Source organism: Myotis nattereri (assembly GCF_964212035.1).
Source record: "Myotis nattereri genome assembly, chromosome: 3".
NCBI classification, from domain to species: domain Eukaryota; kingdom Metazoa; phylum Chordata; class Mammalia; order Chiroptera; family Vespertilionidae; genus Myotis; species Myotis nattereri.
In genome coordinates, this window is record NC_138077.1 from 47,968,086 (window position 1) to 47,984,545 (window position 16,460).

The 16,460-nt window shown below is 37.4% G+C and overlaps 1 protein-coding gene across 9 annotated transcripts in view; it reads left to right on the top strand.

Moving 5' to 3' along the window:
- Window positions 1–16,460, top strand: part of TP63 (tumor protein p63) — a gene marked incomplete at both ends in the record, with an annotated part of 224,360 nt that overhangs the window by 197,242 nt on the left and 10,658 nt on the right. For 3 of the 9 annotated variants that reach the window (XM_081088136.1, XM_081088138.1, XM_081088140.1), the window contains 5 exons: window positions 625–740; window positions 1,950–2,059; window positions 2,712–2,848; window positions 4,827–4,909; window positions 7,483–7,619. In XM_081088136.1, the coding sequence (XP_080944262.1) occupies window positions 625–740; window positions 1,950–2,059; window positions 2,712–2,848; window positions 4,827–4,909; window positions 7,483–7,619 (583 nt within the window). Of the gene's footprint in view, window positions 1–624; window positions 741–1,949; window positions 2,060–2,711; window positions 2,849–4,826; window positions 4,910–7,482; window positions 7,620–13,740; window positions 13,856–16,460 lie in introns of those variants that run through there. The other 6 variants (XM_081088141.1, XM_081088143.1, XM_081088142.1 and 3 more) reach the window with 3 other exon arrangements.

Consider the following 16,460-nt stretch of genomic DNA (forward strand, 5'->3'; position numbering starts at 1 on the left):
AACCAGTAAGTTTCTCATCTTTATGACCAAAGCAAGGTCTAAAATTAGAGACTTTATGATGGAGAAAAGAATAGTCAAAGGGAAAGTGATGTCCTTGCCATCTATTGCCTTTTTAGGTTTTTTTTTTCCTTTCTGCTCAATTTTTGAATACTATTTCTCAAGCTTCTTTAAAAAATTAAATGTATTGGGGGACATTGGTTAATAGGAGAATATAGGTTTCAGGTGTGGATCTATATGTTGCATGATCTTTATATTTCACTGAGTGCTTATTTTTTTAGTTAGCTTGTTTCTTTTTCTTCTATTTCCCATAAACTAGCAAAATCTTCTCTAGTCAGAGATGTATTCATAGAGTTCTCTAAAATCTTGAATTATTAACTTTAAGCACTGCAAACATAGGATTTTTCTCTTAAATACATTTGAGTCTTCCAGTCCTTCCTTTCACCATAAAGGTTGTGACACCTTCATGTATTAGATATCTGGCAACAGGATCTTTTCCCTTTTTTTAAGGATATGTATTTCCTCTATTAAACCCTTTCTTTGGCAACCAATATCCTGTCTGTGTTGTTTCATTTTGTTTTCTTTGAGGGTGAAGAACTAACTATTTTGTCTTTCTCTGTTCTGCAGGACAGATTGCCCCTCCTAGTCATTTGATTCGAGTAGAAGGGAACAGCCACGCCCAGTATGTAGAAGACCCCATCACAGGCAGACAGAGTGTGCTGGTACCTTATGAGCCACCCCAGGTAAAAAGATAAGGACTGGGCTAAGTTGGGAGCTGATTTAATTCAGTGATAGAAGGTGTTTTGCACACCTGTTTATATCTTAGTCCTTGTTACCACATATGTAACCTGTTTAATCTCTTCTCTTCTTCGTTCTCTACACACTGCTCCTATACCTCCTTCAAAACTCGTAAATTTGCACTAAATTAGCTTGATAATATGGCTCTGTGCCCATGTTTCCATCTTAATGGTTCATAATAATTGAATTTGCTTATTGGGTTAAAGCACGACCTTATCTTATCCAAAGAATTTAACTGGCAATTGAGGTGGTAGTGAATGTGCAGCAATACTGGATACAAGGATTCTTACACTGCACATGGGGGACCTCGAGAGCGCTCTCTTAGCTGAAGGTGGAATGAATAGGTGGCAGATTAGAAATGCAGAACCCTGGCAGAGGGAGATGAGGGTGTTGGCTGGTGCTTGCTGTGTGAACCTTTAACTGTAATTCTTCCTCTCTGGACTTCAGCTGCCTCATCTATCAATGAGCACTTTGGACTAGATCCGTGGTCGGCAAACTGCGGCTCACGAGCCACATGCGGCTCTTTGGCCCCTTGAGTGTGGCTCTTCCTAAACCTTAGGAGTACCCTAATTAAGTTAATAACAATGTACCTACCTATATAGTTTAATTTTAAAAAATTTGGCTCTCAAATGAAATTTCAATCGTTGTACTGTTGATATTTGGCTCTGTTGACTAATGAGTTTTCCGACCACTGGACTAGATGATTTAATGCTGAGGACCTTTTAAGCTCCAGAGTGTTATTTATGGGAATATTTTCTCAAATCTATGTTATTGTGTTTATCCACATAGGGAATATATCCCTGATCATAGTTGCTACTGTTGGTGATGTTTTCAACTTTCCCTTTGCAGTGATATTCATATATGAGATGAACCCAGTTTAAATCAGGTGATATGTATCAGCTTGCAAATGAATTGGGTCAAAGATGATTATATTTGAAGGCCTATCTACCCTCATGTAGTGTCCAATGTTGCAAACATTAGCTTTCAGCTTACCAAGAGGCAAGCCAAAGAGGAATGACAATGGGTTTTATTCCTAGAAAAAAAAAGCATCATCACCTCATCAGAAATGAAGTTGTTTAAATAGAGGGAAGAGCTGAGGAGCATGAACATTTGATCAAATTATTGTTAACATACTCTTTTTCCCCTGTGTTCAGGTTGGCACTGAATTCACGACAGTCTTGTACAATTTCATGTGTAACAGCAGTTGTGTTGGAGGGATGAACCGCCGTCCAATTTTAATCATCGTTACTCTGGAAACCAGAGAGTAAGTGGCAATGCAGAATCGCCATCCTGCAGACACCATGGGCAGAGGGCAAAGTGAAACTGTGTTTGCTTTATCGTTACTAGTGCGTGTACAGCAGAGCTCCACCCTTGATTTTATCCTTTGTGCTTTAAATCCTTGCTGCAAATACTTACATGAAAGATCTAAGAAAGTGGAGACAAAGCAGGGTGGGTAAACACAGAGGGAAAGAAAGAGGGAAGGCATGCAAGTCGCTTCATACCTGAATTCTTGACATTTAGCTGGAATGGTTTCTGATTAGACACTGTTTGTTTTCATGTGGCCCCCGAGGCATTTAACAATTTCTTTGAGTAAGTCTGTGCTGCCTCGGGGAATTTTATCCAGCGACATCCACGGGCTTAATTCAAGCTTCCTTCAAAATATGTAGCTAAATACAGCTGTTCAGCTAATGGCTTGGAGGTTCTTTGCAGAACAAATGGAATGTTATTTACTAATATCACTGGTGGCATGTAAGCACTTTTGTGTTCTGCCAAGTGCTTTGGGGTGCACCCTCCGAACAGCCATGACTGGCAGGTGGTGATAGTGGTGATGAACAGCAATGGAAATGGGAGAACTCTAGGGAACTTTTACAATTCTTTCACTTTGACCCTTTGCTTCTCTCTTCTCTAATTCCTAGTGGGCAAGTCCTGGGCCGACGTTGCTTTGAGGCCCGGATCTGTGCTTGCCCAGGGAGAGACAGGAAGGCTGATGAAGACAGCATCAGAAAGCAGCAAGTCTCGGACAGCACAAAGAACGGTGATGGTACGAAGCGCCGTAAGTAGCTGTAGTGGCCAAATGGAGGAGGGTTAAGTCCTATCCAGATAGAGGAGCTGGGGCATGATAGTTGAGAAGCAGTATAATAGGACCAAAGGTCTCCAGAGGCAAAAGTGACTGGAGGCCCCAGAGCCAGTGGATGGAGGTGTTCAAATGGACCCGAGGTGTGCCCTCCAGCTTGACAAAAACAAATAGTCACTGTTAGGATTCCTTAGTTCAGCAATCCCCAAATGTGGCTCCCAGACCAGTAACATCAGCATCATCAGGAAACTGGGGAGAAATACAAGTTTTTAGTTCCCAGACGTGCTGAATCGGGAACCCTGGGAGGGAGGCCCAGCAATCTGTGTTTTTAATAAGAGCTCTAAGTGACTCTAATGCTCACTGAAGTTTGAGAATCTGTATTTTAGCCTACTGGTATCTTTCTGACTATCAGTCTTTCTGTTACTGAGCATGAGGGCTGAAAATACATCTGCCCACCTCATGAGTCTATGAGGACAGTGAGATTTTAGAACACACTTTGTTAAGCACCATCTGGAGAAGATACAGGTCTGGTTTTCACTGAGTCTTCAAATTGAGGCCTCCATCACCTTATCAGGAGTGAGGCTAATGATTCGGTTCAATTGTTTTATTAAGCAGAAAAATCTGTTTCATAAATGAAACCCACAATGAAAAATGGATGGAAGTAGAGGGGCTCTAGGTGAAAGGAACAGAAGCTGGGGGTGGTCTGGGGCCCCGTGCTCTACTCGCAGCCACCCCTGAGGTACACCCCACAGAGGCCTAGCCCCCCAGCTAACCAACAGTGAAAACCACAGATCCACAGTGCCTCTAACTTGTGAGATCTGATTCTAGAAGGCATCTCACATAAGTCTGCTATCACACTACAAGTATTTTAAAGTATGCCACACTGTAAGTTATTTCATGTGACACTCTTTTAATTTTATTACTAATTAGTGTCCAGAAGAAATGGAAAGTACACTGTATTTTACAGGAGAATCATAGCATGTTATGACAGCTAGTCACCATCAACATCTAACTGTGCAGTATGATTTGCCCTTCCTGCTAGGCTCTTCCTCTCTCTGATTATTCCTCAAAAGTCTGTCTCCCCCCTCCCCGCCCTCTCTCTCTCTCTCTCTCTCTCTCTCTCTCTCTCTATATATATATATATATATATATATATATATATATATATATATACATATATATGTATATGTATATGTATATATATGAACGATATAAATTATATATAATTTTTTGAAATATATTAATATAATATAAATAGAATTCTATTTCCACCTTAATTTTGCTCTTCAGTTTGCCTGGTGGTCTAATTCCTATATTCTTTCCTGAGCACCTCAATTGCCTACAAATTAATGAATATCAGTAAGAACGCATTATGTGAACTTTGGTAGAAGGATCACCTCTATATCCTGAATCCTGAATGTAGTTTTTAATTTTGGGAACCAGAGGGATTCATGAGCTTAATTCACCCATTTTACTGAAGAGAAAGCTGAGGTCCTGGAAAATGCGAGCGCTCGTCGGAAGTTACGTGATTTATGTATGAACGTGGGAGGGATGAGCGCACGGGCTGAAGACATTGGCAAGACAGCCTCTACAACATGCATCTACCACCTTGGAAATCAATGACCTGAAAAGTAAAACACAAAACCAATTTATCTTCCTTTCTTTAACAGCTCTTCAGACACAGACCAGTAAGATAGGGATTCCTGCAGCATGACTTAAGCCACAGGCCATTTCCCAGCTTCCCCAAACCCTGCCTTTCACTTGTTCTGCCTCACTTACCCCTGTCTCATTATTGTTAGGTTTGCGCTTAATGTAAAAGCAATCATCACAATTAAGTGTATGCTTAGAACTAGAAACTCTGATCTCACACGTGTTGCTGGTGCTATTGTCTGTTTAGTAAATGTATTATTGCTTCAGAAATGTTCCCAGGATGAAGCTTGCATTTCTTTTTCACCAGCTTTTCGTCAGAACACACATGGCATCCAGATGACATCCATCAAGAAACGAAGATCCCCTGATGATGAACTGTTATACCTACCAGTGAGTCTAGTCTCCTTTGGGTATTCATGCTTACTTCATTTTCACCTTCTTTGAATATGCTTTTGCATAATGTACAGATATTCTGATTATCTGTCACAATGAGAAAGGGGTATTGGGGAAAAGTGAGATAAAACAAAGAAATTATATATATATATAATCTCAGGAAATAATCCCTTCTGTCCATAGTTTTAGAATATATTCTGTGGGCTCCTCTACTTACTACTCCCACAATCAAAGCTACACTCCTAATAAAATTTTTCTTACCAAAATATTTAAAATCAATTTGTATTTCATTATTTAAGAACTAGAGGCCCAATGCACGAAATTCATGCAAGAGTAGGCCTTCCTTCCCCTGACTGCCAGCACTGGCTTCCCTCTGGCACCCTGGACCTGGGCTGGCTTCCCTCCAGCCCCCCACCAGCACCCAAGACTTGGGCTTCATTCCAGCCCCAGCTTCATCTGGAAGGACATCCAGAATGATGTCTGGAAGGACTTCCACTCGAATTAGTATATTACCCTTTTATTAATATAGATGACAAGATTATCCTAACAGCATAACAACCAATTTAGCACTAAAATTTCATCAGAAGGAGTTCACAAAATCTATCATGCAACATTCATAGAGAAATGACTGTGATTTCTTTTTTTTTTAATGTATTTTATTGATTTTTTACAGAGAGGAAGGGAGAGGGATAGAGAGTTAGAAACATCAATGAGAGAGAAACATCGACCAGCTGCCTCCTGCACACCTCCTACTGGGGATGTGCCCGCAACCAAGGTACATGCCCTTTACCGGAACCGAACCTGGGACCTTTCAGTCCGCAGGCCGACGCTCTATCCACTGAGCCAAACCAGTTTGGCGACTGTGATTTCTTTTAGGGGGTACTATAAAGAAAGCCAAGCAGGACAAAATCCTCAGTTATCTGTGAATGGCCAGAAGACTCAGCCCAATCACTGTCTAAGGGCACTGTTGATTCCTACAAGTAACCATTAGTCCTCTCACCATGCCTAAGGTGCCCTGTTTTAGTCTATGGTTGCCTTTTGTTGAAATCTTATTCCCTTAGGTCTTTGCCAGCTAGACTGGCAGCAAAGTTTTGGTAACCAGTATAGCCCTTGATGCCATCTAAAGTGACATGAAACAAAGATAAACAAGGCCAGGTTTGACTGGGAGCTGCCATCCTGGGTTGGAAGCTAAAGCAACTCAACAAGTTTGGGTGTGCCATACCTGTTCCCTACCTTCTTTGGGCCTTGCCCATTAGGGAAATAGACTTCTCGCTGGTAGCACAATCAGACAGTGAGTTAGCTAAGATTCTGTGTCATGTTTCTCAGGATACATATACAATCTGACCTGTGAACTTTAAGTTAAACATTATGCTGATATACTAAATACAGTCATCCTGCCCCTCAACTAAGGATACCAAAATCCACAGATTCTCATCTCTCTTATGTAAAATGGCAATGCATAGCGTCTGCCTTCCACATCCAGGTTTTCCCAACCACAGGTCAAAAATACTCCTTTCCATTAGCAGTGGTTCTCAACCTTCCTAATGCCACGACCCTTTAATACAGTTCCTCATGTTGTGGTGACCCCCAATTTCATTGTTACAAATTGAACACAATTAAAGAATAGTGATTAATCACAAAAACAATATGTAATTATATATGTGTTTTCCGATGGTCTTAGGCGACCCCTGTGAAAGGGTTGTTCCACCCCCAAAGGGGTCACGACCCACAGGTTGAGAACCGCTGCATTAGAGGTTGGTTGAACCCATGGATATGAAACCCAGGAATATAGAGGGCTGACTGTATATTTATTGAAAAAATAATCTGTGTATAAGTAGATGACTCATACAGTTCAAACCCATGTTGTTCAACAGTGAACTGTAAACCAAAAAAAAAACTAGTATGTTTTTAGCTGCATGTGACATAGGAATCACTTGAAAAGCTCTTTTTAAATTAAATTTCAGTTGTGAAGGCCATTGCTCCCAGGAGAAATACAGAGTCAGGCTTCTGTGAGACTCTGGTCATAGCACTTTTAGCAACTGATCAATATGTAACCCTGTTTTTTGCATGTTTCTGTTAATATACACTGTTGACTCATTAACATTGAATTCCCAGCCGATATCACTATAATCATGCTGAAATAAAACTTATCTAACCTGTATTTTCACATCATAGCCTTCTTATACCCGAAACACTAGACAGCACTTTAGCACTATACTCAGCAAATTCACCACCAAAACAGCAAATTCAAAAAAAAAAAAAATGTGGAAAAATGTGGCACTAAATAGACCCCAGAAAGGGTAGTTGTTCACAGCATGAGCACTGAAACCAAGAGTCAGAGCCTTGCCTATTCAAACTCAGCTGGAACACGCATGGGCACTTAAAGTTTTTGTCACTCTGCTCATGGCTGCAATTAACTGCTAACTGCTGAGGAATATTGATTTTCATGTTATAAATGCTTGCAAGTAGGAGAAATCATCAACACAGACTCCATGAAAAATGGGGATTGACTGTCCCGATGGTTCTAGAGTTCTTCATTTTTCCTTTTCTCCTTCTTCCTGTTCACCTAGGTGAGGGGCCGTGAGACATACGAAATGCTGCTGAAAATCAAGGAATCCCTGGAACTCATGCAGTACCTTCCCCAGCACACGATTGAAACATACAGGCAGCAGCAGCAGCAGCAGCACCAGCATTTACTTCAAAAACAGTGAGTGTGCCCATGTGTCATTTTAGAAGGCATTAACAAGAGTGACTATCACATTAACATGATCAGTGGGTGATGCAGAAGATGAGGTTGTGAGACAGCAGGACATGATAGGATTCAATGAGATAGTGTGGGGTACTAGTTTCAGCAATTTTCTATGCTTCTTATCATAACCTTCCCTTTGAGAAGTTCCACCTATATTCTGAAATTGAATTCAAATTATTTCAATTGAATTACAAAGAAACTCATACTACCAGAGTTAGTTTTCTTCTCTCTATCCCTATCCAAACACATTTGTCAATATAAGAATTTTGACTATGCACAATATTTGAGCAATAATGTGTATATTTAAAAACATGTAATCTTCCCGCACCCCAGTGAGTTATCTTGTACCTCTCCTGGGATGCACACAGCCCACATTTGGGAAAACCATCATAGAGTAGGGATAGCACATAGGTTTTACCGTAAGTGGCTTCCTTGAGTGCTGTGTTGGGAAGAGTTCTGAAACCCAGTGCATGTTCCTTGGGAAAATGTCTACATGCAGAAGAACAAAATCACATCATATTGCCATGTTTCAGTATCCCTGTTCTAGGTTACCTTCCAGCAATATATTATTGCATAAATTGGGCCAGTTTTGAATCCATATACACATACATATACATACATATATATATATACACATGTATATGTGTGTGCGTGTGTATATATGAATTTTTACCTTGACTCTTGGACCTTTGATGATGATAATTGTTTTATGACTAACAAGAATAGAATAGCTCTTATAAAAGGAAGGGAAGTTGGTGAATCAGGACTTTGCTAATATTTAGCCCTCTGTGGTTAAAAATAATTACTTGTTAACTTAATTAAAATACTGTGTCTGTACTGGAAGTATTGCCAGAGTCTCTGTAGATATATATGTAAAATATATACATTTGGCCCATTTGAGTAATTCAAACATTTGACTCTTACTCTTCAGGAAAAAAAGAAATGAAGCCAAAATAATCTTGCCAAAGGCAAATATTATCTTCTACAGTAGAAATGTACATGAACAATATATAATATTTTTTCTGATATATTATTAGCTAACCATAGAGAGATAGCTATGGAAAGTAGAATCAGAAGGGTTTGTTATTCTTTTTAATCAACATAATTGCAGTTGATGATGTTGGACTGCTTCTCTCATAGTCAGGAGGCATCCTCTAAGCCTTGTTGGCTGTGGGGCTTGGGGTTGGCAGTGGAAGAATAGAAAGATGTGCTCTTTCTTTAAAGGAATTTAGGCTCTGGAATGTTTAAGAAACTTTTTGCCTGGAAGGAGCTCACCATTTACTTGTAGTTTGAGAGTTTTGCAAATCATAATTCCAAGGCTTTCAATAAGGCTGAGTGGAAAGGCTAATCACGGGGTTTCTTGGGGACACAGAGTATTCCAAAGGAGAATTAGAATACAAAGTTGCAGACGAAATTCCCATCACCAATCCAATAGATTCTTTAGGATATATGTTAACAAATGCAATTTCTTATAAAATCATTCAACAGGAATGAAAGAAACAGAGCTGTAACATCCTTTAAAAATCTAGAGGGAATAAGAGCCTTCCCCATGTCATATTATGGTATTAAGAAACTCTCCCAAATCACCTCCAGTTCACTCTGGACATGTTTAGCTCAGTGAAAATAACTGCAGAATGACACAGTAGCATATCATGCTGACCTAGTTGCTCTACGATTCTCTTTTTGGTCTTTTCTATAGTCAACAGGAAGAGAATTGTCAGGCCAAATTGATACCTATTAAATGGTGTGGTTGAAGAGATCTGACCATCTAGCTCAGAGTTGGCAATTTTTTTTTTTTAATAATGCACCAATAGTAAATACTGTAGCCTCTCTGGTCTATATGGTCCTCTGCAGGTACCCAGTTCTGTCCTTGTAGTATAGACACCACAGCAGCCAATATGGAAAGAAGTGAGAGTCTGTTACAACAAAACTTTCCTTTAGGGCCACTGAAACTTGAAATTCATGTAATTTTCACATCATTAAATATTATTCTTCTTTGAATTTTTCCATCTTTTAAAAATGTAAAATACATTCTTTGCTCCTGGGCCAGATTTGGCCCATTCATTGTGTTTTACAGGTCTTGTTCTAAATGAGTGTCTCTTCCTTCTTGAGGCTCAGATGTTTTAATAGGAATATTTTGAAGCTAATATATGTATTCTGAAGTAGAAGGTATTAAAAGGTTTTAGGAAATTTTAAAGTGACTTTTAAGGTAACATTTCAATATCTAACAAAATGGCAGCCTTTACCAGAGGTTTCTTTTGTCCCAGAAGATTAGGCACACCCATCCAGACTCAAAATAATGCAACCCCATTATCAGCTAAGACTGGAATAGTTGACTTGATTCATGAAGCAAACTATCAGCGAAGATCTGTTGCATGAAAGCATTAAGAATGGACATGAGAAAGATGGGGTTTCTGCCTTCCCATAGCTTTACAATTTCGTGGTAAATTCATAACCAGAACACCTTTTGAATTTTAAGAAAGCTCTGGATATTTATTCTCAGCATCATGTAAATCAGAACAATTTTAAACAGCTTCTCTAGATCAAACGATAAGGGGAATTGTTTGGTATAATAGTTTTAGAGATTTAATAAGCCAGGGGGGGGTCTACTTTGTTCAGTCGAGGACAGGTGCTATGTGTGTTTGTATATGAGAATACATTGTCTGGTGTCCTCCATATGATCAGTTATCCAGTGCTTATTGTCTGACTGGCTGGCATTGGTCTAAAGGGAAATTATTTTCCAATTCCTACTTCATAAAACAATCTATTTCATCAAAGAAAAAAGGCATCTTAAAATTGTATTATTTTAAAAGCCCAAAAGATATTAGAGACACATAGTGACTTTTTTGCATGTGTGGCCACAGATACGTAGTGAGAACAAGTAGACTCATAATTACCTAGGTTGTCCATTTACAGTATCATTGCATGTATTTGAGTTGTTATCTCTCAGTTTTGTAAGAGCTATAACTTGTGCATGAAAATCTAACAGACTACAAAATGAAATCTTTGCAAAATATAGACATTTGGTCTATTTTTTCCTTAGTTACATTATACAGTATATATATAATATATATATGAGTTTCTACAGAATAAACTCATTTTAATACAAATATGTATTAAATATGAGGAGCACTTAGTATTTTATTTTCCTTTATGATCACTTGATGATTGTAGCTCATTAGATACATATATATATATATATATATATATATATATATATATGTGTGTGTGTGTGTGTGTGTGTATATATATGTATATTGCTTTCCAATGATTGATATCCATCTATATAAATTCTCCAGTTGCTGTACTCTTCGGCTGAGTTTTTTTCAGCTCTTTTATTTTCATGCAAATCTCCCAGAAAGAGCATGAATAACTAGACAAAGATAAATGGAAATCTAGTTCTCTGGTAATCATTTGAAAAATAACAAATCAGCTTGGAAATGCCTTCAATAGCCTGTGATTTTCTTTCCAAAAACATAGTACCAACTTTATCCTGGTAAAGAATCAATTTTGTGCTTTTCTTTATAGTAGAGAAAAAATTAGTGGGAAGGAAATACACCTTCTACAAGGTGGCAATAACATATTTTAAATTTAATTACTTCTATTAGATGCTCAGTACATGTTTTCTCTCTGCTTGATTTTCATTTGTGCATGGTTTCCCTTTTTCAAAAATTGCTTCCCAATTACCTTCATGATCATAGGCTTTATGAAGGATAAATTCACACTGAGTTTTTGTGAATCAAATTGTCACAGGTATAAGTAGGTTTTTACCATTTATAAATAAATATGATTTGGGTTAATTTGCTCACATTGAAATAAACATGGGTGTATGTTTATAGATGCCAGAATCTAGTGGGAGGACAAATTGGACCCATTTTTGAACTAGACACCTTGCCTTTATATTTTAAAAGGAGATTAACTCTTTGGTTTGCTCTACAGAAACCACTTAAGACATCTTAAGACATTTATAGCAATCTTTTTGTGTGTGTATTTTAGACCAATACTATTTTTTTCCCATTTTTTTCTGTAGTTTTTTCTCCTTGGCTTCCATTCTAATATCAGACAAACATCACTGTTAAAATTTTACTTAGCCTAACTCTTTATTTCCCAGGGCAAATTATTTTTGAGTTTCTGCAGAATGAACTCATTTTAATACAAATATGTATTAAATATGAGGAGCACTTAGTATTTTCTTTTCTTTTATGATCACTTGATGATTGTAGCTCATTAAATACAGGTCAGGGAATATTAGAGCAGAGCATGATCTTCAAGACCATATTTCTAATACCTTCATATCCAGCTTGGGAAACTGAGGCCCAATGAACTATGATTTTATGGCCCTGTGATTTTATGGCCAGATCATAATAAAGTTAAGATGAGAACCATATTTGGAAGATACAGCTTTCTGCAATGTTCTGGTCTGCTTCATTAGTTAAGAAAGTTGTAATAAAAAGACAAAAGCAAGCATCTATTTCCATTTGTCTGTCTCTGTATCAGTCAGTTGGAACTTATCCTTGTGGTTTCAGTTTAAAATCCTATCACTTAGAGCTCATTTGACTCTGATTTTCTATAATAATGTTTCTCAGATTCACATACCTGAGGATGAAGCAAGCTATATTTTCAGGATCATCAATGTAGAAGAGAGTAGAGGATACAAATCTCAATGCTAAATGTGATAAATATCATATTTCTACGTTTGATTTAGAAATCATTCAAATTTCCAGAATATTTGTTTGAAAATGCCAGTTTTTTAGATTAAAAACCAGATGAATATAGGTAATTCCATGTGTTTCAACCTTGTAGGTCATAGAACTGCACATGTTTTTTACAGTTAACACAGTTTTCCTTTTTGAACTTTGCCACTATGTTAGGAAGTTGTCAGAGCAGAGATTCATTAGCTCTGAATTGGTAATGAAGAAAAACACCTCAGATTAATTAAATTCAGATCTATTAGATCACTTTTCTAAGCTCCCACATCTCACTGCAGAAATGATCTCAATTCTAGGTCTGAAAGTCTGAACCACTGTGGTCTACTCACTCTTATCATAGCTAAGACATGATTTCTGCATGTTGTCTCATTTAGGCCTTGCTCCATGAGAAACCCCAAATGTAAGGTACAGGCAAGTAGTCAAAGCTATACTTCTTTAGTTGGCAGTAAATTACTTCCTTACTCATTGGTGCTCTGGAATAGTTTTCAAGATGATCACCGTTCTTGCTGGTGAGATGACTTTACTGAATCCTAAACCTAACCAAGTAAAAATGCCTTTATTCCTTTGCAAGGAGTAACCAAATATGACTTAAAAGCCAGTTGGGAAACAATTTCCAAACAGTCCATGGATTGCACAATTTTTAGCAAAATAAAGGGATTTGTTCCTGGCATCTTTATGGCATAATTGATTTCTTAATTCTGCAAAAGTTGCTTTCATGTATTTGATATGTGAATTAATAGGCCAAGTTTGTGACTGGAGGATTAAGATATTTATCCATCTCAATCTGGGCACATACAAATAAATGCTCATTAAGAGTCCTTTACAAATGCATGATGACGCAGCCCCCAGACTGATAAGATCATATTTCTTCATACTTCATAGTTAGGCTGGATGGTAACAGTAATGAGGTATATTAATTGGGTAGATGACATTTGTCTCTGAATCCCCTTTTTTAATTAATCAAGTCCAATATGCCAAGCACTGTGCTAAGCACCTTGACCTCCCTGATCTCAATAGTTCTCACCTGAATCCCTTGTGGAGTTTGTTAAATATATATATGCCTGGGTCCAGCCTGGTCTCAGAAGGCATCCAGGAAAATGCAATTAAAAAAAAATGTTATAAGTGATTTAGATCCTTCTGGTTAATTACCACCACATTATCTAATTTCTTCTTCATAAAAATCTTGAGAAATCATCTCTGAGTAATTTTAAAAGTGAGTAAAGAGGAAGGTGAAAAAAGAGCTTTACAGACATTCTGTTCTATCTATACTATGATCATGAACGTAGGAGGATGTGTTTCTGTATTCAGTTGGTTTGAATATATGAAGTCCTAAGCTTTCATCTTTTGTTTTCTCTGGTTCCTCTCTGCAGTCTCCTTTCAGCCTGCTTCAGAAATGAGCTTGTGGAGCCCCGGAAAGAAACTCCAAAACAATCTGACGTCTTCTTTAGACATTCCAACCTCCCAAACCGATCAGTGTACCCTTAGAGCCCCTTCTTTGTATTTTGAGTGTGTGTGTTTGTTGTGTTTCTGTGTGTGTTTGTGTGTGTATCCAGCCCTTGTAAGCAGGACTTGGAGACACTGGCTCAGAGACACAACTGCTCAAAGGCACACAGCCACTAGTGAGAAAATCTTTGAAGGGACTCAAAACTTTCCAAGAAAGGACATTTTCTGCAGATTCTGTATCCTTAGACCTAGCGTTGATCAGTCAGGAACACATGTGTTTGTGAGCTTTTGTGTTGTTTCTTGGGAGGGAGGAGCTCAGGTTGGGAAAGGGCATTAAGATGTTTATTGAACCCTTTTCTGTTACCTTCTGTTGTGTTTCTAAAACTCATAAAGAAGCTTTTGAGCAGGTCTCAAACTTAAGATGTCTTTTTAAGAAAAGGAGAAAAACGTTATTATTGTCTGTGCATAAGTAACTTGTCCATGACTGAGAGACTCCTTCACGCCCTTTTAATGCTGGTCATGCAGTAATATTGCAAATAGTAAACTAAGATGTAAAGTGTACTGCTGGGCAGTGAGGTGATAATTACCATAAGTAGCCAGTGTGGGGAATGTTCTTTCATTCTTTTTGAGAACTTGCATTATTAGTATCCTCCCCTCATATGTAGGTGGAAGGTCATTAATGCTGTGTCAAATCCCACCCTTGCTACCATATGTCAGTACCTATGATAGTCTTCCTTACTCATGGGAACCCTGGAGGCTTAGCCCCATGAAACTGTTGTTTAGACACCAAGGCAGGTAAACCTATTCTGTTATTTTAAGAGGAGGGTCAAACTGCCCCAGTAATATTGTTCTAGGCAATTGTATACCATTCTTTAATGCCCAAAATGGAGTACAAAGTGCTCTCACCAAAACTATGATTACTATGTTTGATTGGCATTCCTATCCCTCTACCCTACTATAACATTACCCATAGTGCTGACACTGCCCAAACTCCATTGCCCAGGAGCCTTATGTTTTGTTTATGTGATGTTTAAGCAGATGCATTTGAAACCAACACTCTTGGCCTAAAAATTAAAGGTAAAGCTGATGGCTTCCTTTTTTTTTTTTTTTTTTTTTTGGTTCAAAGAGTTTAGAGACTCTATTTCTCTCCCGTTTAAAAACACTTTTAAAAAATAGTATTAAGACTTTAGGAAGCTTCATTCTTCCTCATCTCCCCACACCAGATCACCAAATCTTACTTCTGTGTCACCACAAAAGAGATTTCTTGTTATTGAGGCTGTTGCTTTATGGATGTGTGATTTTAATTTTCAATAAACTTTTGCATCTTGGTTTACCTTGCAGTTTCTTTTTTCTTTTCTGTCTCTCTTGCTTTTTAAGAAATTCCTTATAAATACTAGAATATTTTTATTTAAGTGCTTGAAGTACTACCATGTGTAAGTCTAAAGTAAAAGAATAATAAAAGAGTTACTTTGGTTCTGCTTACACTGTCAATATTTCCTGTTTTTATTTAAGATATTCTGTATCAAGATTATCAATCCTAAAAACAAATTTCAATGCCAACACTAGCTTGAAGATATACCTTAGCACTGCATATTTAATTTCATCATAAAGAATCATGCACTACAGTACCATTTGTTCACATCTCTGAACAAGCCTCGAGTTACATATTAAGTTGCTAAATTTACTAAAATCAATTTAAGTCAAATCCAAAATTAGTAAATATTTTTACTTCTGTGACAGAGGCATTAGTAAATATTCATTCAGAATTTTTAGTTGAAGCTATTGTTTGATGCTTTTTTTAAAGAAATAACAATCTGTCCCCATCTTTGAATCTTAATTTTAAAAGCTTCAAAAACAATTGTTCTAAATAAAAATAATTAATTTAGTATTTAAAAAATACATAAGAAAAAAACATTTATGTTTGTGATACAAGTATATTAGTAAAATCCAATGATCTTGTTACATCTGTAAAGTGTTTTTAATCTAATAATTTTGATTTACAAATCCCATCAAGGATTAATTAATATGTTTAGTTCTTTAACATTTATTTTTTCTTTTGAAGCCTTTTTCTTTCACTCTATTTTTATGTAAGTTTTTGATGTGTTTATAGTTACCTGTATAAATGCATATATTTGAACTGATGGCAAATATTTTACAATTATAGTTGATCTGTCTAGAGATTAAATGCTACCCTTTGTATTTAGAAGATTACTAGCTAGAGAGAAAGGTTACAAGCAGAGCAGTACTGGGAAAAATTTAGAGGAGAAACAATTATTTCCTGATGGTTCATGTCTTCACTTTCTATGACCTTCCTCATACAGGGATATTTTTCTCTACTTCTCAATACCCCTACCCCCTCTCAGATTTGTACTCCAGAAATAGGTTTGGTGAAATAGGTTTATTCTGAGGTATCACCAGATTATACTAACAAGTTGATTTTTAATTGTCAATGGGAGATTTGAGGCAAAATCTTTTGGTGGAATTCTAGGCATCTCTAGCAAGGTGGTGAAGATGACAAACTTGTGCCTTCCAAAGAATTCTGACTCTCTACCACCTAGGTAGTCACTAGACTTGGAATCAGGAAACGTGCTTTCTAATCCTGGATGACTTAAATGTCACTCTGAGATACTGAATTTTACTAACAATG